At 42.7% G+C, this 27,113-nt stretch overlaps 1 protein-coding gene across 1 annotated transcript; it reads right to left on the reverse strand.

Moving 5' to 3' along the window:
• Positions 1–484: 484 nt before the first annotated feature.
• Positions 485–26,972, reverse strand: LOC132710066 (uncharacterized). The gene is made up of 2 exons (XM_087884480.1): positions 22,663–26,972; positions 485–4,676 (listed from the first exon to the last, which is right to left on the reverse strand). The coding sequence occupies exons 1-2, from the start codon at positions 23,654–23,656 to the stop codon at positions 1,264–1,266; spliced, it is 4,407 nt and encodes a 1,468-aa protein (XP_087740606.1). The 5' UTR covers positions 23,657–26,972; the 3' UTR covers positions 485–1,263.
• Positions 26,973–27,113: the final 141 nt, after the last annotated feature.

The raw sequence follows: 27,113 nt of genomic DNA on the forward strand, positions 1-27,113 counted from the left end.
ATGATTACACTGGGTTCAATAGTGATAGAATAAAAATGGATATGGGAAAATACATCTCAAATATGAAGAAAAGAGAAATAAATGGGATAAGATTGAGAATGAAAAGTAATAGAGTTAAAATTAAAGGAAAAAGGCTGAAGGGGAAATATAAGAACAGGAAAAAGAAGAAGGCAAAGAAATGTGAGAAAGGGAGGAAAACATCAAGAAAGAGAACTGTGGAGAGACTAATAGAAAACGGTTAAGAGTCAGTGAAAACGTTAATTTGTTAATAAAGAGAAGGATGCTAGTTGTAGAAATTATATGTGAAAATGCTGTTAAATGAAAAATAGAACAATGTTATCCAAGCTACAACTTAATCCTTTTTACTTTCACCACCATATACCATTAAAGGTATTTCAATTGTTACAGTTTATACTTATTCATATTTCTAAAAAAAAGAAAAAAAGAAAAATTTATCGTCTAGATTTCAAAAATACAAAGACAAATATTCCAATTTTTATTCATTTCATTTTTACAATCATGATTTCCCATTTATTTCTTACTACTATTCATATTTCAATTCTAAATAAGTATAACATCTTTCTCTTTCATTTCTTTTTCTCCCTTCCCATTTTTATTTTTGCCTTTTTCTTTCTCCTGTTTTTCTTTTGTGTTTTAAAATCTTGAACTCTCCTCTTTTGCCCTAAATTTCTCATTGTTTGCACCTACCTGTTTTAGTGAGGAAAAAGAAGAAAAAGAAATCTCCCTCTGCCTCTGCCTCATTTTTCCTTGCAGCAAACAGCAAACAGCCTGCTTTACTTTGTTTTGTTTTCAGCATAGCTTGATTAGCACAAGGGGAAAAAAATCTGCTCCAACTCTTTGAAGCAAGCAGCAGAGCCCTGCGCAAAACAGCTGAGAGAATCGGGAGGCCAATCTAATCAACTTGTGCTAATTAATAATATGCAATTATTAATGCAATTAATATGCAATTAATATGCTGAAGTTGAAAGCAGTTTTTTCTTGCTGTGTGCTTGCGAGGAGGTAACTGCTGCGAGGCACAGGCCAAAAGGTGGGGGCCACCCTCCTTGCCACTTAACGCCCCCCTGCTGCCCCCCATGCCTCTTACTGCCCCCCTAAGTCATCCCACTGCCACCACTTTGGTACCACTAACTTTGGGAACCACTGCTTTAGATCATTACTCATCACTTTGGAAAATCCATGTGCATTTTCTTGTGTGCAATAAGGGTGGAATGTTTCCTGCAGCACCATCCACTCTTGGAGCACTTAAATGGTTTCTCCCGTGCGTATAAGCACATGATTTAAAAGGCTAGTCTTAGTACTGAAATCTTTCCCACAGTCTGGGCACTCGTAAGGTTTCTCACCTGTGTGAGTCCTCTGGTGTCTCACCAGCTCAGAATTCCAAAGGAAACTTTTCCCACAATCAGGACATTCAAATGGTTTCTCTCCGGTGTGAGTCTTCTGGTGTGACACCAGATTGGAATTGTTAATGAACCTTTTCCCACAATCAGGACGTTCAAATGGTTTCTCTCCCGTGTGAGTCCTCTGGTGTGTCACCAGGCTAGAATTGCGACTGAAACTGTTCCCACAATCAGGACATTCAAATGGTTTATCTCCTGTGTGAGTCTTCTGGTGTTTCACCAGGCTGGAATTGTTACTGAACCTTTTCCCACAATCAGGACATTCAAATGGTTTCTCTCCTGTGTGAGTCCTTTGGTGTATCACCAGGCTGGAATTTTTACGGAAACTTTTCCCACAATCAGGACATTCAAATGGTTTCTCTCTTGTGTGAGTCCTCTGGTGTGTCACCAGGCTGGAATTGTTACTGAACCTTTTCCCACAATCAGGACATTCAAATGGTTTCTCTCCTGTGTGAGTCTTCTGGTGTTTCACCAGGCTGGAATTGTTACGGAAACTTTTCCCACAATCAGGACATTCAATTGGTTTCTCTCCTGTGTGAGTCCTCTGGTGTGTCACCAGGCTGGAATTTTTACGGAAACTTTTCCCACAATCAGGACATTCAAATGGTTTCTCTCCTGTGTGAGTCTTCTGGTGTTTCACCAGGCTGGAATTGTTACTGAACCTTTTCCCACAATCAGGACATTCAAATGGTTTCTCTCCTGTGTGAGTCCTCTGGTGTGTCACCAGGCTGGAATTGTTACTGAACCTTTTCCCACAATCAGGACATTCAAATGGTTTCTCTCCTGTGTGAGTCCTTTGGTGTATCACCAGGCTGGAATTGTTACGGAAACTTTTCCCACAATCAGGACATTCAATTGGTTTCTCTCCTGTGTGAGTCCTCTGGTTTGTCACCAGGCTGGAATTGTGACTGAAACTTTTCCCACAATCAGGACATTCAAATGGTTTCTCTCCGGTGTGAGTCTTCTGGTGTGACACCAGATTGGAATTGTTACTGAACCTTTTCCAACAATCAGGACATTCAAATGGATTCTCTCCTGTGTGAGTCCTCTGGTGTATCACCAGGCTGAAATTGCGAGTGAAACTTTTCCCACAATCAGGACATTCAAATGGTTTATCTCCTGTGTGAGTCTTCTGGTGTTTCACCAGGCTGGAATTGTTACTGAACCTTTTCCCACAATCAGGACATTCAAATGGTTTCTCTCCTGTGTGAGTCCTTTGGTGTATCACCAGGCTGGAATTTTTACGGAAACTTTTCCCACAATCAGGACATTCAAATGGTTTCTCTCTTGTGTGAGTCCTCTGGTGTGTCACCAGGCTGGAATTGTTACTGAACCTTTTCCCACAATCAGGACATTCAAATGGTTTCTCTCCTGTGTGAGTCTTCTGGTGTTTCACCAGGCTGGAATTGTTACGGAAACTTTTCCCACAATCAGGACATTCAATTGGTTTCTCTCCTGTGTGAGTCCTCTGGTGTGTCACCAGGCTGGAATTTTTACGGAAACTTTTCCCACAATCAGGACATTCAAATGGTTTCTCTCCTGTGTGAGTCTTCTGGTGTTTCACCAGGCTGGAATTGTTACTGAACCTTTTCCCACAATCAGGACATTCAAATGGTTTCTCTCCTGTGTGAGTCCTCTGGTGTGTCACCAGGCTGGAATTGTTACTGAACCTTTTCCCACAATCAGGACATTCAAATGGTTTCTCTCCTGTGTGAGTCCTTTGGTGTATCACCAGGCTGGAATTGTTACGGAAACTTTTCCCACAATCAGGACATTCAATTGGTTTCTCTCCTGTGTGAGTCCTCTGGTTTGTCACCAGGCTGGAATTGTGACTGAAACTTTTCCCACAATCAGGACATTCAAATGGTTTCTCTCCGGTGTGAGTCTTCTGGTGTGACACCAGATTGGAATTGTTACTGAACCTTTTCCAACAATCAGGACATTCAAATGGATTCTCTCCTGTGTGAGTCCTCTGGTGTATCACCAGGCTGAAATTGCGAGTGAAACTTTTCCCACAATCAGGACATTCAAATGGTTTCTCTCCTGTGTGAGTCCTCTGATGTGTCACCAGGCTGAATTTATGACTGAAACGTTTCCTACAATCAAGACATTCAAATGGTTTCTCTCTTGTGTGAGTCCTCTGGTGTGTCACCAGGCTGGAATTGTTACTGAACCTTTTCCCACAATCAGGACATTCAAATGGTTTCTCTCCTGTGTGAGTCTTCTGGTGTTTCACCAGGCTGGAATTGTTACGGAAACTTTTCCCACAATCAGGACATTCAATTGGTTTCTCTCCTGTGTGAGTCCTCTGGTGTGTCACCAGGCTGGAATTTTTACGGAAACTTTTCCCACAATCAGGACATTCAAATGGTTTCTCTCCTGTGTGAGTCTTCTGGTGTTTCACCAGGCTGGAATTGTTACTGAACCTTTTCCCACAATCAGGACATTCAAATGGTTTCTCTCCTGTGTGAGTCCTCTGGTGTGTCACCAGGCTGGAATTGTTACTGAACCTTTTCCCACAATCAGGACATTCAAATGGTTTCTCTCCTGTGTGAGTCCTTTGGTGTATCACCAGGCTGGAATTGTTACGGAAACTTTTCCCACAATCAGGACATTCAATTGGTTTCTCTCCTGTGTGAGTCCTCTGGTGTGTCACCAGGCTGGAATTTTTACGGAAACTTTTCCCACAATCAGGACATTCAATTGGTTTCTCTCCTGTGTGAGTCCTCTGGTGTGTCACCAGGCTGGAATTGTTACTGAAACTTTTCCCACAATCAGGACATTCAAATGGTTTCTCTCCTGTGTGAGTCTTCTGGTGTTTCACCAGGCTGGAATTGTTACTGAACCTTTTCCCACAATCAGGACATTCAAATGGTTTCTCTCCTGTGTGAGTCCTTTGGTGTATCACCAGGCTGGAATTGTTACAGAAACTTTTCCCACAATCAGGACATTCAATTGGTTTCTCTCCGGTGTGAGTCTTCTGGTGTGACACCAGATTGGAATTGTTACTGAACCTTTTCCAACAATCAGGACATTCAAATGGTTTCTCTCCCGTATGAGTCCGCTGGTGTGACACCAGATTGGAATTGTTAATGAACCTTTTCCCACAATCAGGACGTTCAAATGGTTTCTCTCCCATGTGAGTCCTCTGGTGTATCACCAGGCTGGAATTGCGACTGAAACTTTTCCCACAATCAGGACATTGAAAGGGTTTCTCTCCTGTGTGAGTCCTTTGTTGTCTCATGAGGAGGTAATTTCCAATGAAACTTTCACACAATTTGGGCACTCTTATGTGATGGGTGTCCTGTGATTTATCACCATGTTGCCGTGCTCAGTAAAGTATTCACGTTGGGAGCACTCGTATGGCTTCTCTCCTGTGTGAGTCGTTCCATGAACCACAAGGAAGCTGTTCTGACCAAACTTTTTGGCATATTCGGATAATTTGTATGGCTTTTCTACAGTTGGAATCTTCTTGTTTAATCAGCTATGATTTGCAATCTATGCTTTTTCTACAATAGGCAGATCTATGGAGCTTTTCCACAACTGATATTCTTGAGGTCAAAAATATGTGTGATCTATTGTTTAATGGTGTTTTGATTAAAGCTAAATTGATTTTGAATTTAATAACTGCAGCAAGACTGTTGGTGGCACAATATTGGAAGAAGCAAGGTTTACCTACAATCCAAGAGTGGACAATGAAAGTTATAAATCTAGCGGAAATGGCAAAAATCTCGGCGTACCTGAAGGATCATTCAAATGAAAGATATTTAAGAGACTGGAGAAGGTGGATAGATTATATTCAAAATAAATATCGGAATAAGAAATTGCAGATAGGTTATGAATGATTATATAGATATTTAGTGTGTCTTTAAGTAATAAAGCTAGGCGGGTAATTAGGGAATTGAAGAAACAAGAGATGTGAAATGTCATAATTGTTTAGATTAGGATTGATTATGATTGTTGAAGTTTATACCCTGTAATTTGTTCTGGGAAGGGGAGGGGGGGAGGGGGGAGGTTGAGGTAGGGAAGGGGGGGGAAATATGTAAACTTTTTGTAAAACTTTTCAATAAAAAAAAAAAATATGTGTGATCTATTGTTTAGTGGTGTTTTCATTAAAGCCGTTTGCTTCTTCCCAGAGCAAGGCCTGTATCATTGTCTGTCCTATGTGCCCTGCCCAATAAGACCTTTTCCTTCCCCCTAACTTCCAGATATTTCCATCTTTTTCTGAATGAAAAATAATGTTCTTTGATCTTTCATGCAATGTATCCTTGAGTTTTGTATCCTCTACTTTTTCCAGCTCAAAATCTCATGTTAATTTTCTCTCTGTTGTCTATTAGCTGCTGGAGAAGGAGAATTGTGTGGTTTTCTGAAGGAACTGGAATATATTTTGATTTCTGGCTCAATTTTATTTCCTTTTCAAGGTTGCTTGTTATTCTCAGTTGTCCAGAGTGCTCTTTTTGTCATCCTCTTTGTCTATAAGTTTCAAAGAAAAGTGTAACTTTAATTGTGTATAAAATGGTTACAGAAGATGTGAAAGAAAAATACATTACAACAAAAAAGCAAACATGCCACAATGCTAGAATAATCTCTTACATTAATTATGATTCATGTGACACATGGAAGAGTACCAAGATATCTATTCAACCATGAAATTATGTTATTGACTTGGGTCAATCATAAATTCTTGGCACTGCAAAGGGTTATCCTGTTATAGGTGTTCAAGGATCAAGCCCAATAACTCCATTGCACAGGTACTCTTTGAATCAGCAATCTTTATTCACAGGTATCTCATTCTTTTAGGTACAACTCTGGAACTGAAATTGGACCACATGGCTGGACCTTAAGTACCCCCGGGGCGTGGCTAAGGTAAGGAGGGGTCAAAGGGTTAGGGTGGACCCTGGGGATCGGCTTGCCCAGCCCTCCTACCTCCAGCCCTGGGTCTAAGGTCAGGCATTTATCTGTGACAAAACCCCCTCTAAATGCCTGACCTGGATGCCCTTGGATTGTGTGCACCTGAGAGGTTGTTCTTGGGAGAACGCCCAGTTTGGATGTTAGATACCTGTGTTGTTTGGTATTTTTTTTTTTTTTAATTTGATTTATATGCCGCCCTTCTCCAAAGACTCAGGGCGGCTTACAATGTGCTCAGCAATAGCCTTCATCCTTTTGTATATTTATACAAAGTCAGCTTATTGCCCCCACAAACTGGGTCCTCATTTAACCTACCTTAGAAAGGATGGAAGGCTGAGTCAACCTTGAGCCTTGGAGAGATTCGAACCAGCAGTAAATTGCAGGCAGCTGTGTTAATAACAGGGTGCTTTAAACCACTGTAGTACCAAGGCTCTTACTTTTGTAAGGGTTTTGTTAATATGTCTGCTGTCTGCTCTTCAGTATCACAGTGTATGACCTTTATGAACCCGATGTTTGAAAACTGCCTGACATGGTTGTGTTTTATATCGATATGCCTCGACCTCTGGCCTACTGCTTCAGCCTTCGATATTTCAACTGCAGCCTTATTGTCCTCGTGGATAGTGATTGGGTAGGTGGGTTCAGTCCAAACATTTGTGAGCAGGTCATCAAACCAGACCAGGTTATTGGCGGCTTTGGATAGGCATATGTATTCGGCCTCTGTCGTGGATGTGGCTACCAGGTTCTGTTTGCCTGTGTACCAATGTACTGGGCTGTTGTTTAGGAAGAATATGTAGCCTGAGGTGCTCTTCCTACTTTTCAAATCTCCAGCCCAGTCAGCGTCGGCGTAGCAAATGAGTGTGGGTTTGCGGCTGTTTCGGGTTCTAGGGACAGGCAGGCATCAGCACTATGTTTTAGATATCTTAGTATCCTCTTGATGGCTTCCCAATGGTACACGGTGGGGTTACCTACGTAACAGGATAATAAGTTAACTGGCAGGGCGATGTCGGGCCTTGTCCAGTTTGCAATGTATAATAGTGAGCTTATGGTGGATCTATATAGTGTATTGTCCTTGAATGCCTCAGCCTCCTTATACATGTCCTTTATGAAGTCCGGCTGCATTGGTGTCTCACACGTTTTGGCATTGGCCATGTTGCATTTCTGCAAGAGTTCCAATATTTTGTCCTTTTGTGAGAGATGGAAGCCTTTGTCAGTCTTTGTGATCTGTACCCCTAGGTATTTGTCCATCTTACCTAGTATTTTTAGCGAGAAGTGTCTCCCTAACTCGTTAGCGAAATCATTGCATTTGCTGGTCTGGTCACTGATGTATAATATATCGTCCACATATATCAGAACATATTCAGTGGAGTTGCCTACCTTCTTAATGAAGAAGCAGTTGTCTGCTGAGGTGGCTGAGAACCCCATGGATTTCAAAGTTTTGGACAGGCACTTGTACCAACGTTTTCCTGATTGTTTTAGCCCGTATAGACTTCTGTTTAGGATCCAGGTTTCCCCCTTTTTGGTACTTTGGCTGGGTGGCGCTCTTACATAGATCTCCTTATCGAGTTCAGCATGTAGGTAGGCAGTTTGTACATCGAACTGATGTACTTCTAGGCCAAGCAATGATGCGATCACCAGTGCGCATTTCACACTTTCGGCTCTGACGGTGGGGGAATATGTCTCTGTGTAGTCTTCTGGGTACTTCTGGGTGAACCCTTGTGCCACTAGTCTGGCTTTATAAAGGACTTTGTTTCCCTCTAATGCCTTAATTTTGTAGACCCATCTGGTGCCTATGGGTGTTTTGTCTTTTGGGACTTCGGAGGGGGTGTATACCTTTAGTTCCCTTAGGCTACTCATCTCCTTCTCCATAGCCTGTTCCCATTTTGCCCTCTCTCCCTCCAGTAACCTCAGCACGTCTTCGTATGTGTTGGGGGTTAGTTGGTTAGTGTGTAGAGATAAGACATAATCATCTAACTTTTTGGGTGCCTTACCCCTGTTTGCTCTGACTGGTCTGGCAGGTGACGTTTCGGTGTTATGTAGGTACTTAGCCTCCTTCTCTGTGAGCGAGTCTACCTTAATGCTGGGATGATTCTCCTTCCACTCCTTGGCCTATATCCCCTGTCTCTTGGGTTTGTCCTTCCCCTGCCCTATGATCTCTCCTATGTTGTGTTCCGCCTCCCCCTGGCTGTCTTTTGGTCCATCCTTGTTGAGGAACACCTCATTGAGGTGTATCTTGGACCAGTTGGCGTTCTCGTGGGAGACAGCTGTTCGTGATACTACGAATCTGTTGTTGCTGTCTATGAACCTGAACCCCTTTGTCCCTGGTTCGTATCCCATAAACCTCAATATCCTGGATACTTTGTCTCCCTTATGTCGTAATTGCCTGGGGATGTGTACATCCGCTGTGACTCCAAATATATGTAGGTGTGACACCTGTGGGTTTTTTTGGTACATCAACTCATATGGAGTTTTGTTCAGTACGCTAGACCACAGTCTGTTTAGCGTATAATTTGAATAAATAAGCGCTTCTGACCAGAAGTGTTGTCCTAAGCCTGCATCCTCTAGTGCGCACCTCATCATGGTCTGTAATGTTCCATTTTTTCGTTCTACGACGCCATTCTGGAAGGCGGAGAATAGAGAAGATGTGTAGTGTAGTATCCCGCGTGTTTTCAACCAGTGTGAGAAATCGCTTGATAAGAATTCAGACCCCCGTTCAGTTGAAGGCCCTTTTCACATCCCAAAAGTACAGCACTGCAGAGATCTGTCACTCTCCTCAGGATAATATAAACCAATACTTTGCCGATTATCTTTTCAAATATTCAATCATCTCTTAAATAACTGGCATTACACTGTTGTTTAGTTTAAAAGTTTTTGTTTTTGTGAGACCTGTTTCTTCTTTTCTTGACTTTTTGTGGGTTGGATCTCCACCCTGATTTCCTTTCTATAAATTGTATATCAACTATTTGATTTTCATGCTGATCTATAACTTGATCTTGTTGGTTTTGCTTTTGTGGCTTAAATCTCCATTCTGGTTCTATGAATTGTATATCAACTGATTGATTTTCATGCTGGTTTGTAACTTGATGAGTCATTACATTAGAATCCAATGCCGCTTCTCTTGTATTAAATAGTCCAGTTGAGACCTCTGAGGGAGAATCCAGAAGCGGCTCATCTGCAGAAACCTCTGTAACTTGTTGTTTCTTCATTACTTCCACCTCCTTCTGCTTATCTTGAATTTCTATCTCTTGTTGACTTCGCTTTTTGAGAACCTTGTAGTAGAATTCTTCCGCTTTTTCAACAGTATTTAGCTGATATCTTTCTCCTTGATATCTCAATATTATACCAACTGGAACGTCCCACCTGAATGAGATGTTTTGTTTTTTTAGCTCAGTCACCAAAAGTCCAAATTTCTTTCTTTTAACATCTTAGGTGGCAATTCTTTATATATCCAGATCTTTCTTCCATACAATTGTGGGGTAAAATTAAAGGATTTTTGCACAATATCATTTCTTATTTCTTTATCTGTGAAGTAAATCACCACATCTCTAGGCAGTTGCCTTTGCTTTGCAATCCAAGAATTTACTCTATAGGCCTTGTCAATCTTACAAGATACCTCCTCAGGATGAACCTTTAAAATCCCAGCCAGAACTTGAGCAGATATTTTTCTTAGATCATCTCTATTATTTTCCTGTAACCCTCTCATTCTGACCGCATATTCCGTGAGCCTGTATTGCATCATTACAACTTCTCTTTCAATCCCTTGCTTTATATCTTCTGCATTGTAAGTCTCGTGACCAGCTTCCTTTTTAGACTTTACTTCTAAACTATTATCATGAATATTTATCAAGTCATTTTCAATTCTTTGTATTTTATTGTCCAAATTATAAATCTTATCATCAACTTCCTCCATTTTAGACTCTAATAATTTGATATTTGTATCCATCTTTATAACAACTTCTGAAAAAGCATTAGTCACTGTTACAATCTTTCGTTGCAGATTATCATACTTTAATTGTATCATTTCTTTAATTTCCTGCCTTAATTTTTCAAGTTTCTGGTTCACAGTCTCGTGATATTTTGCCATTTCCTCCTGGAGAAATTCTTTTAAATTAAAACCTTTCTGCTGAGTCTGTAAGCTCAGAACTTGTTCACATAATTGTAAATGGGGGAGCACCCCCCCCCACTGCTTGTTTGTCAGGCTTTATTAGTTTTAACGCCATACTGCCACACAAAAAAGCTCTTTTTTTAAAAGAAAACTTTTCCCCAAACAAGATCAAATACAAATCTCCAAGAAAAAAGAAACTTAAAATGGATATTTTCCTTCTAGATTCTATCCGGCACTGTGTATTCCGCTACTTTGTAGCTTATAACGGAAGGACTTTCACTTTCGGCTTTCTTCTCAAGCCTCAGCAGTCGCCATTTTAAACTTTTTTTCCCCTTCAGTTAGAAACGCTTGTAAAATCATTAAAAATACTTGCGATTTAGGGTCCCAAGTTCAAATCTCGCTCTCTTTAATTAAGCCATCTGTTAGTTTTGTTGATTGATCCAGTCCCGGCGCCTAGCTCTGCAAAAAGGCAGAGTTCTCTCGAAGCCCGGAGCAGCGGCGAGCAGAAATAGGGAGCCACAATCTGCTCGTCCCCAAGAGTAAAGAAAAAGCTCTGGGGACTTCGCAGAGGGCTCTACCTACCCTCGCCTGCTCTGTCTCGCATTTCCATCAGGAAATGGAGTTTTTCGAGCCGCCTTTCAGGTGTAAAGGCGGCTCTTTACAGGCAACGGGGCTGGCGGTCACAAAGGACCGTTTGGTGGCGACAGAAGCCAGACCGACATTTATGCTGAGCCACAAGGCAAGAATGTTATGGGATTGGGGCACGCAGATGATCTGGTTGTTACCCTATTACGGTGGTTGGAATTAATAATTTGGATAAAAGACACCTCTACAGACACTATATGGAATACAAATATAAAGTCACTCGGGTGGTTGTTGTTGTTGTTTTTTTATGAAGATATTTGCTATTGATGGGGGCAGAAGGTAATTGAAGATACCGAACATACTGTTGGAATTAGGATGTGATGTTACCCTAACATGGGTGATGGAGTTTACAATCCACTGAAAGACATTACAGAAGATATTATATGGATTACAAGCTTAAAATCTTTTTAAGAGGATTTTATTTACATAAGGGAATACTTTTTAGTGGAGTGGGCAGAAGAATAAAGATATTAAGAATTATTAAGTATGGTAGTCTTGTAGGAAAGTGGGTGGAGACAGGTTAGTTTATTGATTGTCTAGTCTAAGAAAAGGGATATTATGTTTAGATATGAATATATGTAAAAGATTTGAGTTAAGAGATACAACGATGGGGGTGAAAATGGGTAGACTATGAATTGAATAAATGTTAAATTAGGATTTATTATATAGTTTTATAGCGGAAGGTTGCTTTGAAATGTTATATTAATATACATAAAAGATTTGATTTAAGAGATATATGTATGGGGGGGAGAAAAAGGGTAGAGTATGAGTAGAAATCGCTAAACTGGGAGATATAATAATATTATTATGCTAAATTAGGAGTTATTATATAATGTTATAGTAGAATGTCATTTTGAGATGTATAGTATAAGGGGGATGTGATAATATTATTAGAAAGAAAGGGTCAGCATATGGGGATGGAGTGAGGGGATGGTAAAGTATTTTATAATCTGTTATGAATTTGGGTTTTATTATGAAGAAGCCACAGGGGGAGGGGAGGGGGAGGGGGGGTTAGGGAGGAGGGGGGAAAAAGGGGGGAAAAATTGTATTTGAAAAACTTTTTCAATAAAAAAAAAAAAAGAATTCAGACCCCCGGTCTGTCATTATCTGTTTGATCTTAGTGTTATGCTGTGTTTCTACCCTTGCATAGAATTCTTTAAATTTTTGGAACACCTCATTTTTATGTTTCAGGGTGTATACGAAGCCATAGTGGCTGAAATCATCAACTATGGTTAAGAAAAACCTTTTTCTGTATTTAATGGAGGGCCTTAGTGGTCCCACTAGGTCCATGTGTATGAGTTGAAAAATGGAGTTGGTGGTGCGCACTGATTTTTTTGGCCTGGGCTTGGTTTTTAGTTTAGAACTTTTGCAAACAGAACACTCGAGATAGTTCTCACAGTTTTTTATTTTTACACCTTCGGAGCATTCCATCATTTTTTGTACCACAAGAAAACTGATATGCCCTAATTTCCTATGTAATAGGTGCGCGCAGTTATCATGTACTAACTTTCCTATTGATGGCTTCCCCTTACCGGGTGGCCCTTGGTCCCTTGGTCCATTTGTTGTGTGTGTGTGACTAACCCCCTCTATTTCCTCGCTGTTGCTCTCTTTGTTTCCGCTGTCTGCGGTGTTGAGCTTAGCCCTTAGGTGGGTGTTCACCTTTGGGCGTGTGTCTCTGTCTGGGTGAAAGTATGGCAGACCCCCTCTGACTACTGTCTTCCCTACACTCTTGCCCCTTCTGGTTATGTGTGCTTTCCCTTCTTTGAATGTCACCTCAACGTTGTTGTCCCTGCTCAGCTTTAGGGTGGCAAGAATGTTGTAGGGTATGTTCGGTACTAATAATACCCCCTCTATTACTCCAATCCCTGGCACGTGTGTGTTACCTTTCCCTGTCACCTGGACGTTATTTTGGTTGGCCACCTTTATTATAAAGTTTTCTTTGGTGAATGAGGTTAGCGAGCTCTGATCGTATGTGGTGTGGTTGGTGACTCCTGAGTCTAATAACCACGTGCCCTCTTTCCTGTCCTGGTCGGTGTATTGTTCTTGGTCCCCCAGTCCATACAGTGACCCGGTTTGGCTCTCCCTGGAGCTGTCCCTGTAACCTCTTCTGTCCCTCGGGCTAGGGGAATCCCTACGCCTGTGTCTATCGTCTGGCGAATGCCTATCATTGAATCTCGCCCTTTGCTCTGGCCTGTCCCTCCGGTGTGGCCTATCTCTGCCTTTAATGTTCCTAGGGCAATTCCTCTTGTAATGATTTTTTGAGCCACATGTGTAGCATTCTGTGTTGCTGTGACTCCTACCCTGTGATTCCACCCTCATGCTGGGTCTCTGTTCTCTACGGCTTAGGGAGCGGTCCTTCCTTATACTATCCTCAGCAATGAGTTTGTTAGTCAGTAATTCCAGTGTGAGCTTTTCTGAGCTGAGATTATCTGGGTGATAAATGTGTCCCAGCTGGGGTCTAGGGAATTGACAATAATGCTGATCATGGTTCTCTCACTTATGATCTCCCCCCTCTGTGTCAGTTCAGCCCTGGTGGCATTTAATGACAACAAGTGTTCGCTCATGGGGGCTCCTGCCTTGAGTTTGGTTGAGTAAAACTCCCTGGAGAGCCTGGTGGTGCTTGCTACACTCTGGCTATAGAATAGGCGGTGCATTCTCTGTATTATCTCTGAAGCTGTTAGATGGTGACTAATGCAAGGGTAAATGCTGGGGCTGATACTGGCAATTACTATGTAGTAAGCCTTGTGGTGAGCACAGTCTAATTCAAAAGTCCAGGGTTTTTCTGGGGGATCAGTAACTAGGGACAACAGGTCTTCCCTCAGGAGGATGACTTGGAGCTGTTGGTTCCACTCCAAAAAATTGTCCCCATCTAGTCTCTGTTTAGGAAAGTCATTTGGCAAAGTCCCTGAATTGTAAGTTAAATTACTTACATTGTGTCGCTGTCCATGGTTTTGCACGTATGGATACTCGCAATAAGGCAGAGGGATGACTGTTGCAAGTCTGTACTGACTTGCCTCTATGTTCTTGCGTCGGTCTCTCTCTATGTTCTGTTCCGTTTCTCTCGTAGGTAGTCTCTGCACATGCCTGAAGTTCATTCCAGTCCAGCAGCCGTGGAGTGAGGAGCTCGTTCCTGTAGCTCCCGGGTGGAGGCCCCAATCTTCCGGATGGGCCTTTGGTTCCTCTTTGGCTGGCCTCACTTGGTCGAAGTGGCTTCGGATCGTCGTCTGGATCCCCGGAAAGCGGCGCAGGTCGTCGGCGAAGGTCGGGAGTCCTGTTGGGATCGCGAATGGTCCCGGATGGCCCGGCCTGGCATGGAGGCTGTGTTCTGGTGTCGGGCCGAGTCCTCTGCCCGCTGATAGCCGTCGCCTGCCCGCCGATGGTCCCATGGGTCCTGATCCTGGTCGCCGGTCGGATGAGTAGTTCCATCGCCCTCGGTGCTCTGTCCCCGGTCCCAGTGTTCCCATGGGTGGGCCTTCTGGGAGTCGCGAGTGGTACTGGGCAGATATGACCTCGTATACGACCCTCACTCTGTCAAGGACTTTGGAGTATTTATCTCTAATGATCTAAGTGCCAGAGCTCAGTGTAACAGCATTGCCAAAAAGGCATTTAAAGTTAATGAATTAAAAGTTAATTAAGAGTTAATTAATTCTTAATAATTAATTAAGACAAATTATGTTTAATTAATTAATTAATTAAGCGGTAATTAAAAGTCACTGCAACAGGATTGCCAAAAAGGCATTAAGAGTTGTTAACCTAATCTTACAAAGCTTCTACTCCAGTAATATTGTACTGCAAACTAGGCATACAAAACCTTTGCTAGACCAATTCTTGAATACAGCTCATCTGTCTGGAATCCGCACTGCATATCGGACATTAATACAATTCAGTGAGTCCCAAGATATTTCACGAAAAGAGTCTTCCACTCCTCTGCTCACGACAGAATACCTTATGCTATCAGGCTGGAAATTTTGGGCTTAGACAACTTAGAACTACATCCCCCACCCAAGTAAGACTCCGAGGCCAGCAGTTCCTCAAAATTTCATTTTATTAGAGATGTCATATTGGCACATCTGGGAAAACCCAAATCTGAAAGCCCCCACATTTTCCCCACCCAAGGAAAAGTCAAAATCCCTTCCCCTGCACCCACATGTCAGTCACATGGCCCAATCAATCCACCGTCCTGATGTTCCCCAGGTACACCTCTTCAAGTGCAGGCTGAATGTCCTTGACTCCCAGAGCAAAGAATGTTGTTATGACTATATATCTCCACCAACTCCATGCAACCCCCCCCCCCTCCTGTTTTCCCATAGCACTAAATGTGGCTGCCCTGAAGATCCAAAGAAAAAGATGGGCTCCAGGGCTGACAAAATGATCTCAGCCATTGCTGACAACATGGAGGGCAAAGCGGCCAAGTGGGTGGCCCAACTTGTGGCCCAGCATTCGAAATACTGAAGAAACGGTTCACTGAGGAGCTGCAGATCAGAGCCAAAGTGTACTTGCCAACAAAGTATCTACAACTCAAACTGCCCAGCAGAAAATTAGGTCCTAAGTTCAGAGGGCCTTTCCCGATAGTGATAAATCCTGTTACTGTTCAGCTTAGACTCAAAACGCTTGTTAGGGAAAGTGCACCCGGTGTTCCATAGCAGCTTGCTAAAAACCGCAGCAGGCTCCCAGCTAAGGCCAGTACACTGGGCCGCCCCAAGGCCTATTTTAGTACAAGGGGAAACTCATTATATGAGGTAAAAAAGATCTTAGACTCATTTGCAGCAGGGTCACTTGCAATACCTAGTCCACTGGAAGGGATACCCCTTATCTGAAGCTACCTGGGTTAAGACCTGGGATGTAAAAGCAGACAGGTTGATTAAACAGTTTCATGACAAATATCCTAGTTAAGCCCAAGGGGCCACCTGGGGGGGGGTGTTGAAGGTGAGACTGGTTAACCTCTGATTTCTCTCTTTCAAGAGTTCCTTCTCAGCTGAGTGGGGGCAGCCTGTCAGCCCTGAAACCATTTTGGAAATCTTCAGGACCACCACAGCAAGGCTGGTTGCTGCTGTGAGAATGAGAGGGGGAGGTAGAGATAACTGAGGGAAATTGTAGCCATAACAACATTCTTTTCCATGGGAAACAAGGACGTGGACCAAAGACAGCCAAAGGAGGACTGTGACCTGATTGGACCATATGATTTGATGTGTGACCTGAGAGCAAGAACTTTGGGTTTTGATTTGGGTGGGGAAAACCTCGTGTCCTTCAGAATCTGGTTTTCACCAGCTGTGCCAATATGACATTCCTAATAAAAAATTACTTTGAGGAGAGTTCAGGCCTCAACGTTTTGATTTCGTTGGGTCTGTTACCTGAAACCCTGACATGTAGACCATCCCCTCCGATTCTTAGGTTGGCTTTACTTAATTTTGCTTGATATTTTTATATAGCCCTGAGAGAGATTCAGAGGCTTTGGGATCATTGGAAGGGTTTCCAATGTCTAACCATAATAAAATGAGACATGATAAAGATGTGCACTAAAATATGACACCAAGAAAGAGAAAAAGGAAAACAATCAGTTAATATTAAGCATATTGAGCATTTTACTATTTTAAATTTTAGAAATTTTGCACATTTAAATTTGATAGGGTGGGTGACAGTGCTGGGCTAGGAGCAAGGAGATAGTTTGTGTTCTCCACTCATATAGATTGACAGATGATGCTGTTAATAGGGCTCTGCACTACATCCTACAACATCTTAAATCTCCAAAGACCTACGCAAGGGTCCCCTTTATAGACTTTAGTTCAGCATTCAATACCATCATTCCGGATATACTTCTAACTAAACTAAACCAGCTAACCAGTGGTGGGATTCAATTTTTTTAACAACCGGTTCTGTGGGCGTTGCGTAGTTGGGGGCCTGGCTAGCTGGTTATGTGACTGGGTAGGCGTGGCTAGCTGGTTATGTGACTGGGTGGGCGTGGCTAGCTGTTTGTGTGACTGGATGGGCGTGGCTAGCTGATCATGTGACTGGGTGGATGTAGCTATGTGCATAGGGACTACTCAGAGGGCTGAAAAAAGTCATTTCTGACTGGTCCTCACACTTTTGACTGGTCCTCACACTTTTGACCATCCTCACATTTCTGCCCATTGCAGCATTCTTAACAACTGTGTCACTCATTTCACAACTACTTCTCTTCACCACAGTGAAAAGATAGGCGCAAAATGTACAACGTGAGGACAGTCATAAATGCAAGGACCGGTGAAAAGTGCGAGGACTGGTCAAAAATCACTTTTTAAGCCCTCTGAGTAGTCCATATGCACATAGGGACTACCCAGAGGGCTGAAAAAAGTGATTTCTGACAGGTCCTCGTACTTTTGACCGGTCATCATTTATGCCCATTGTAGCATTCTTAATTTAATTAATTAATTAATTAATTAATGTTGTTGTAGAACTGATACATGTGAGATTGCAATATCACACTGGACTGATAGTGGAATTTTTCTTTAGACTAGTGCCTATATAACATTTTAAATTCAGGAGACTGATTTTAAAGCTACAGAGTCAGCTGTGCATTGTCCATGTAGCCTGTTGGGTACTTCCCTAATACCCAACATAAATAATCTAAAATGGCTACTCCACCTAATGATTGTTAATACTGTTACTATATATGTTTACTTGGTTTTGGTCCTGTGCTCATTTTAAACCCACATTGAGCCCAGAAGGGGGAAAAACTGGAATGTACATGATTTCAGAAAATAAGCATTCCTTGTTTGTTGTATAATTAGTGTAAAGAAACTTCCTGACAGTGTGAACCAATAGAGGTGCAGAAATATTTCAGTCATAATTTCACATATAAAATAGCCATTTGTGTAATACAACCTGCATATTGTTCAAAACAGTCATTAGTATTATGGCTGATGTTTGAGTGCTTCTTTCTCTGTATGTATACAAAACATGATGTACAAATAAACACGCACATATTTATGCTCTGGACTATAGTCATTGAATGCATGTAAATCCCTGAAAAATATGTGGTTGCCCTGGGCAAACGAAAGGCAGTAAAATCACTCTAGGTGTAGGGACAGTGTAAAATATTAATACATGATAAATAATGGAACAATTAAAAATAATAGCACAGTTTTTTTTCTCTCTCTCTCTCCCTTCCTTCCTCTTTCTTTCTCTTCTATCTCTCTCTCCTTCCCTCTTTCTTTCTGTCTCTTTCTGTCTCTCTCTCTCTCACTCTCTCTCTCACACACACACACACTCCTGGTCTTGGCACAAATTATCTGCTGTTACAGAAGTTCTCATTTCTCTCTCTAATACACCTCATACTAATCGATACCCTATCTCTCAATGTAAAGCCTATGCATGTTTACTTGGCAGTAAGGCTACTCTCTTTCAGTGGGAATTACTCCTAATAGATACACATGATTGCAGGCAGACAGCTAGCTCCGTTGTTTAATAGGCTGTAAGTAAAATTTCTACATTAACAAAATTTATACCTAAACAACAGAATATAGGAACAAAAAATCATAGCAATAATCTGAGCTATGCTTTTCTTCTTTAAATGGAAGTACTACCCATTTTAACCAGACATTAAGACTCCCCCCCCCTTCTTTTGCTTGAAACTCCTTTCAGGGTGGGAGGGAAAACCAAATAAAACAGGAAGGAGGCAAGGACAGAAAATGGAAACAGGAGGCATTTTTCAGCCACTTTCTGGGACTGGAAAGTTGAGGGGACCCAAGGAAGCAGCATCCAGCCGTGATTAAGAAGACCCCCGCTCCCGCCCCCCCACCATCCCACCTTGCCTTCTTTTTCTCTCCCTGCCCCCGCTCTTCTCTCTCCCGGGCAGAAGGGGACTAACCTTAAAAAAAAAGAAAAAGAAAGCTCTGCTGCTGAGCAGAGAAAGCAGTAGCTGGGAAGGATGTTGCTACCCATGATGTTTACCCATGAGCACCATTGGCCTTTCTCCCTGTCTCTCCCAGTCAATGTTGCTCGCGAGTAAACTGCAGCTAGGATCTCCCGCGTGCTTCCCTCCCTCCCTGCGTGCATCGGTCCACTACCTGCTGCTGGTATGACCCCTCCACCAGCTCTCCCTTCCCCGGCCACCCGTGCCCTTCGGCCTTACCTTTGCCACCAGCGGTGAGCAGAAGTATGGGGCTAGATTCTGCAAGTAGGGGCTGGGCGGAGCGGGCAAGCATCAGGCGGGCGGGGTGAGCGAGCGGGAACCGGTTTGCAGGCATGGCCAGCCAAAAGTCACTAATGGTTCGGAAAAATGTGCCAAGTTTGAACTGACGTTTCTCCCGAACTCGGTGTGTCACTAAGGCAAGCTTTCAACACAGCACACGGGGCGAGGTGAGGGGCGGGCGAGCCAGCAATTTAAAAAACGGTTTGGTGTGCTGCGAGGCCAATAAATTACAAAAAAACACCAAACCGTTTGTTAAATTGCTGGCTCGCTCGCCACACCACTATTTATTGGCAATAAATAGTGGTGCAGAGGGGCAGGGCAAGGGGCGGGGCGAGCAAGCAATTTAACAAACGGTTCGGCCGAACTGCCTAAAACCGGCAGAATCCCACCACTGCAGCTAGCGGTACCTGAACACCCTTGTAAATGGATCATAAGCTTCCTAACAGACAGGAAGCAGCAGGTGAAGCTAAGCAGAATCACATCAGATACCTGTACAATTAGCACAGCCCTCCCCCCCCAAGGATTTGTGATCTCTCCATTTTTCTTCTCTCTATATACCAATGACTGAATATCAAATGATCCATCTCTTAAACTACTGAAGTTTGCAGATGATACAACAGTGATTGGTCTCATTCGAGACAATGATGAATCTGCATAAAGACGGGAGGTTGAACAACTAGCCTCGTGGTGTGACTGGAACAACCTGGAACTGAACACACTCAAAACAGTAGAAATGGTGGTAGACTTTAGGAGAAACCCTTCCATACTTCCACCACTCACAATACTAGACAACACAGTATCAACAGTAGAGACCTTCAAATTTCTAGGTTCTATCATATCTCAAGACCTAAAATGGACACCTATCATCAAAAACATCATCAAAAAAGCACAACAAAGAATGTTCTTTCTGCGCCAACCCAGGAAGCTCCAACAGCTGATACAGTTCTAAAAAGGAATTATTGAGTGTGTCATCTGCATCTCTATAACTGTCTGGTTTGGTTCTGCAACCCAACAAGACAGACACAGACTTCAGAGGATAATTAGAACTGCAGAAAAAAGAATTACTACCAACCTGCCTTCCATTGAGGACCTGTACACTGCATGAGTCAAAAAGAGGGCTGTGAAAATATTTAGAGACCCCTACTCCAGCCTTTACACTCATCACTTTAGGTCAGAGGTTCCCAAACTTTTTCAGTCCACCGCCGCCTTGGTACTACAAACTCATCCTCAGTGCCCCCCACCTAGGGGTGGGTTCTACTTACCTTTACTACCAGTTTGCAGTGGGGCCGTGAACGCTCACTTCGCTCACGCATGCACGCACTCTTCTGCACATGCACAGAAGTGTTTTGGTGATGTCGGGGTCGGTGGGTGGGGCCTCCTGCCGGTTTTACTACCGATTCTATAGAACCGGTGAGAACCGGGGCAACCCACTACTTCCCCCAGCCCGACCCCCTATAAATAGCATTGTTTGGAATAGCGGTTTGCACGACCCACTAAGGAAGATAAGTAACAATAAAATACACAGAATACAGCCATTTTTGGCCTCCTGAAGCCTTGCCCCGCATGTCCTGGTTTTGTGAAAAACGGGCCCGTTTTTTTGCAAAAACAGGGTGCGCAGAGCCTTTGGGAGGTCTGCAGGCTGCTCCAATACAAATTTATCCCTGAAACAAAGATAGCTAACACTATTAGTTAACGCTAGAGAATTCCCCTGAATCAACCAATCTAGAGCAGTGATTCTCAGCTGGGGGTTCCTTTCGAATTTGCTGACCAACAGTGAGTGGGAGAAAGCAATTTCACAGAGGAGGGGATGGAGAGGGCTGTGGGATGAATTCACACCCATTCCCAGACCCCCTTGGGATCAACCTGCAGCCCTCCCTTGCCTCCTCAGGCGGTGGAGCGTGTGTGTGGGGGATTCTTTTCAAGAAGTCACAAGGAGGGCTGAGAGCTGGTTTCTGCCCCACAAGTAAGATTTGGTCCAGAACCAACCCCAACATGAAGGTCTTTTATTTGCTCCTTGTACTCCTTGTCTTTGCATTTTTAACAGGTAATAAATTAAATTTCTGATGATGTAAAAATAGCTCATAACTCACCTTTCTAGGCAGTTATTATCATTTCTAAAAGCAAGATACTCTTCTCCATCTTTTGTCTGGAGTACCATTTAATCCCGAGCCTTTGAATTCCAGAAGTCCAAGTTTAAAGAATGGACTTCTGGAATTAAAGCTCCATTTTTTAGCTAAAACTTAATTCACACCTGTTAGTTTTGCTTGAGCAGTGTGATCCTCCAAAGGTCTGAAAAATATATAATTGAACTAGGATGCTAGTTGTAGAAATTATATGTGAAAATGCTGTTAAATGAAAAATAGAACAATGTTATCCAAGCTACAACTTAATCCTTTTTACTTTCACCGCCATAGACCATTAAAGGTATTTCAATTGTTACAGTTTATACTTATTCGTATTTCTAAAAACAAGGAAAAAAAAGAAAAACTTTTCATTGTCTAGATTACAAAAATACAAAGACAAATATTCCAATTATTATTCATTTCATTTTTACAATCATGATTTCCCATTTATTTCTTACTACTATTCATATTTCAATTCTAAATATATATAACATCTTTCTCTTTCATTTCTTTTTCTCCCTTCCCATTTTTATTTTTGCCTTTTTCTTTCTCCTTTCCCTTTGTGTTTTAAAATCTTGAACTCTCCTCTTTTGCCCTAAATTTCCCATTGTTTGCACCTACCTTTTTTATTGAGGAAAAGGAAGAAAAAGAAATCTCCCTCTGCCTCTGCCTCATTTTTCCTTGCAGCAAACAGCAAACAGCCTGCTTTACTTTCAGTTTCGTTTTCAGCATAGCTCCAACACTCTTTGCAGCAAGCAGCAGAGCCCGGCGCAAAACAACTGAGAAAGTCGGGAGGCCCATCTAATCAACGTCTGTTCTTAGCCTATGCTGAAGCTGAAAGGAGCTGTTTTTTCTTGCTGTTTGCTTGCAAGGAGGTAACTGCTGCGAGGCACAGGCCAAAGGGTGGGGGCCCCCCTCCGCCACCCTCCTTGCAACTTAGCGCCCCCCTGCCACCCGCTTTTGCCTCTAGCACTACCCTGCCGCCCCCCATGCCTCTTACTGCCCCCCTAAGTCATCCCACCGCCCCCCACATTGGTACCGCCCACTTTGGGAACCACTGCTTTAGATCATCACTCATCACTTTGGAAAATCCATGCGCATTTTCTTGTGTGCAATAAGGTTAGAATGTTTCCTGAAGCACCGTCCAGTCTTGGGGCACTTAATTGGTTTCTCCTGTGTGTATAAGCACATGATTTAAAAGGCTAGTCTTAGTACTGAAATCTTTCCCACAGTCTGGGCACTCATATGGTTTCACTCCTGTGTGAGTGTTCCGATGTTTCACCAGGCTGGAATTGTGACTGAAAGTTTTCCCACAATCAGGACATTCAAATGGTTTCTCTCCTGTGTGAGTCCTCTGGTGTGTCACCAGGCTGGAACTGCGACTGAAAGTTTTCCCACAATCAGGACATTCAAACGGTTTCTCTCCTGTGTGAGTCCTCTGGTGTGTCACCAGGCTGGAACTGCGACTGAAACTTTTCCCACAATCAGGACATTTAAACGGTTTCTCTCCTGTGTGAGTCCTCTGGTGTGTGACCAGGCTGGAATTTTGACTGAAACTTTTCCCACAATCAGGACATTCAAATGGTTTCTCTCCTGTGTGAGTCCTCTGGTGTTTCACCAGACTGGAATTGTGACTGAAACTTTTCCCACAATCAGGACATTCAAATGGTTTCTCTCCTGTGTGAGTCCTCTGGTGTATCACCAGACTGGAATTGTGATTGAAACTTTTCTCACAATCAGGACATTCAAATGGTTTCTCTCCTGTGTGAGTCCTCTGGTGTATCACCAGGCTGAAATTTTGACTGAAACTTTTCCCACAATCTGGACATTCAAATGGTTTCTCTCCTGTGTGAGTCTTCTGGTGTATCACCAGGCTGGAATTGTGACTGAAACTTTTCCCACAATCAGGACATTCAAATGGTTTCTCTCCTGTGTGAGTCCTCTGGTGTATCACCAGACTGGAATTGTGATTGAAACTTTTCTCACAATCAGGACATTCAAATGGTTTATCTCCTGTGTGAGTCCTCTGGTGTATCACCAGGCTGGAATTGTAACTGAACCTTTTCCCACAATTAGGACATTCAAACGGTTTCTCTCCTGTGTGAGTCTTCTGGTGTGTCACCAGATTGGAATTGTTACTGAAGCTTTTCCCACAATCAGGACATTCAAAGGGTTTCTCTCCTGTGTGAGTCCTCTGGTGTATCACCAGGCTGGAATTGCGACTGAAACCTTTCCCACAGATAGGGCATTCAAAGGGTTTCTCTCCTGTGTGAGTTCTTTGTTGTCTCATGAGGTGGTAATTTCCAATGAAACTTTCACACAATTTGGACACTCTTATGTGATGGGTGTCCTGTGATGTATCACCATGTTGCCATGCTCACTAAAGTATTCACGTCGGGAGCACTCGTATGGCTTCTCTCCTGTGTGGGTCGTTCCATGAAACACAAGGAAGCTGTTCTGACGAAACTTTTTGGCATATTCAGATAATTTGTATGGCTTTTCTACAGTTGGGATCTTCTTTTTTAATCAGCTATGATTTGCAATCTGTGCTTTTTCTACAATAGGCAGATCTATGGAGCTTTTCCACAACTGATATTCTTGAGGTCAAAAATATGTGTGATCTATTGTTTAGTGGTGTTTATCATTGTCTGTCCTATGTGCCCTGCCCAATAAGACCTTTTCCTTCCCCCTAACTTCCAGATATTTCCATCTTTTTCTGAATGAAAAATAATCTTCCTTGATCTTTCATGCAATGTATCCTTGAGTTTCGTATCCTCTACTTTTTCCAGCTCAAAATCTCATGTTAATTTTCTCTCTTTTGTCTATTAGCTGCTGGAGAAGGAGAATTGTGTGGTTTTCTAAAGGAACTAGAATATATTTTGATTTCTGGCTCAATTTTATTTCCTTTTCAATGTTGCTTGTTATTCCCAGTTGTCCAGAGTGCTCTTATTGCCATCCTCTTTGTCTATAAGTTTCAAAGAAAAGTGTAACTTTAATTGTGTATAAAATGGTTGCAGAAGATGTGAAAAAAAGTATACATTATAATAAAAAAGCAAACATGCCACAATGCTAGAATAATCTGTTACATTAATTATGATTCATTTGACACATGGAAGAGTACCAAGATATCTATTCAACCATGAAATTATGTTGTTGACTTGGATCAATCATAAATTCTTGGCACTGAAAAGGGTTATCCTCAAATATATCTTTATGTACTGAGGATAGATTATATAATTGCAGATATATGCATATAGAAAGAAATACAGATACAAACACCTACAAATGATATATGTGGAAGCTCCATGAGTTTTCAGCCTGACAAAATGTCCCAAAATGGTTAATGTCAAACCTTCTGAGCTAAATTTAGAGATGTGGGGCTTTAACTGAGGAAATGATGCCAAAAGCCTCTGCAAGATTTGAAGCACCAGTTTTGCTCATGAAAGTCCTCAGCTGCAAATAAGAGAAGAAAATGCTGTCTACAACCCCTTCTGGTGGCATCCCAATTCAAGCAATCCTGACTTACTGAGTGCAGTTGGGACTGGCTTCTGTGTCCTTAAGCAGCCGGTCATGAAGCATGATGTCACATGACAGTGCCAACTTGCATCTGTTCCACAAACTGCGACTTGCAATTTCCTGCTGGCATCCCTACTAATTTTGCTTCAGAATCTAGCTGAGAAGATCACAAATGGGGATCCTGAGTTTGGGATGCTGCAGCCATCATAAATGTACAACGGTTGGCAGAACCCAAGTTGGTGTCTCTCCTTTTCCTGCACCTTCATAACCACAGGAACGTTTTTTCAGAAAAATGGGCCAAAAAAAGCCTCAAAAACAAGCCAAAGGAGCCTCAAAAATGGCCCCCCAAAACCTCAAAAATGGCCCCAAAAGCCTCAAAAACAGCCCCCAAAAAGCATCATAAACGGGGGAAAAGCCCCAAAAAGAAGCTGAAAGAAACACCCAAAAATGGGCCAAAAATAGCTCCAGAAAGAGGTCGAAAAAGGACTGGAAAAGGCCCGAAAAACGTAGGCGAAAACCTTTTTTTGTTGTTGTTTTCCTCTTCTAAATTGAACCTGGTTAATACCTGGATGTGGCACCAATAGGAAATACTGTGCTTTTGGCAAGACCTGGAAGTTAAAAAACATAAACCCTAGAAAAAAACTAGTGGCAGAATCACTGCAATTTGGTTGCCAAGAGAATAGCAAGCCCGTAACAGAATAGGTTATGAGTTGGAAGAGACCTTGGAGGTCTTCTAGTCCAATCTCCTTCTCAGGCAGGATACCCTATAACATTCCAGACAAATGGCTGGCCAATCTGTCTTAAAGCACGAGTGTCACACTTGCCATGTCATGTTGCCGTCACGTGACATTTTGTGACATTCTACCCATTTATGGAGCCGCCAGTTTGTCACCCCTGTCTTAAAAGGTTCCAAATGAATCTAGATGACAATTTGTCATCGAAAAGGTAGAAAAGGGAACTATAGTGATCTAAATTTTTACTAGCAGAGAGGAAATTATAAGGGGGGGGGAGGTTTGAAGTTGCAGGTAAATTGGGGGAAGAGTGACCATGTCATACTGGAATTCAATATAACGCAGACACAAGCAATAGAGCAAAATCAAACTAATGTCTTAGACTTTAAAGCAGCTGATTTTAACAAACCAAGAGACAGCTTGGGAAGGATTCCATGTATGAAAATCTTAAACAGGAAAACAACTCAAGAAGCCTGAGAAACTCTGGCTGCCTGAACAGAGGGATAGAATCGAGATCACATGAAGTATTAGTACCAATTGATAATGCTTTGATTAAGATCACACTTGGATTACTGCAACCACTTTTCATCACCACAATATAAAACAGGCGTGGAGACTCTATAAAGAGTGCAGAGAAGAGCAGAAGGGATAATTAGTGGGTTCCAGTAACTGGGAATGAATCGCCTAGTGAAAGGAAGGACTAGGGGTGACATGATAGCAGTGTTCCAATACTTGGAGGGTCAACTTCTTTTCCAAAGCACCAGAAGGACAAGACAAGAAGCAATGCATGGAAACTAATCAAGGAGAGGAAAAAACCTGTAATTAAGGAAAAATCCCATCAGTGAGAACAATTAGCCAGTGGAACGGAATGGCTGCAATTTTCTGCTGCCTGGAAGACTGAAAAAGTCCCTTTTGAGTGAAGGTTGATTCTTCGGGAATGGCTTCCCTCCAGAGGTTGTGGGGGCTCCATTGCTGGTGGCTTTTAAACCGACGGGACAGCCATTTGTCTGAGACGTCATTAAGACCTCCAAGGTTTCTTCCAGCTCTCTTCCAAACCTCCAGTGACGGAGCTCCCTCTGGAGGGAAACCAGCCCCAAAGGCTCAACCTGCATTGGAAGGAGGCTTTTTCAAGCTTCCCACCAGCAGAAATTGCAGCCCCCAGTTTCCCAGCCTGCAGCACCAGTGGGCTTCCATTTGGGGAGGGAAGGAACCTGCAGCAGCCGCAGCTGAGAGGCTTCAGCCCAGTTGCTTCTCCGCTTCCAGCCCAAGTTGCTCCCGGACTCTCCTCCCACCTGCTGCCCTCCACTCACCTGCCAGCTGCTGCTCCGACCATGGAAACAGCACAAAAGCCGCTCTGCACACCACCTTCCTCCCATCAGCCATCCGGAAGAGGAAGTTCCTCTCCTCCCAGTCTTTCTAGCAATGCAGTACTTGATGATTTTAACTCCTTAAACACAACCACAGGCGCCACCTGCTGTACTGTCCGCTTTCTAGCCACCG

The sequence above is a fragment of the Pantherophis guttatus genome, chromosome 2, assembly GCF_059756535.1.
Source record: "Pantherophis guttatus breed Tessera chromosome 2, ASM5975653v1, whole genome shotgun sequence".
Classification (NCBI taxonomy): Eukaryota; Metazoa; Chordata; class Lepidosauria; order Squamata; family Colubridae; genus Pantherophis; species Pantherophis guttatus.

Bases quoted from the DNA above. Each gene is read 5' to 3' on its own strand.
- LOC132710066 (XM_087884480.1), bottom strand. From the start codon at position 23,656: ATGAGACAACAAAGAACTCACACAGGAGAGAAACCCTTTGAATGCCCT. The intron at 4,677-22,662 runs ACAATTCCAGCC...AAAGTTTCATTG, and splicing joins TTGTGGGAAAACTTTCAGTC to GAAATTACCTCCTCATGAGA.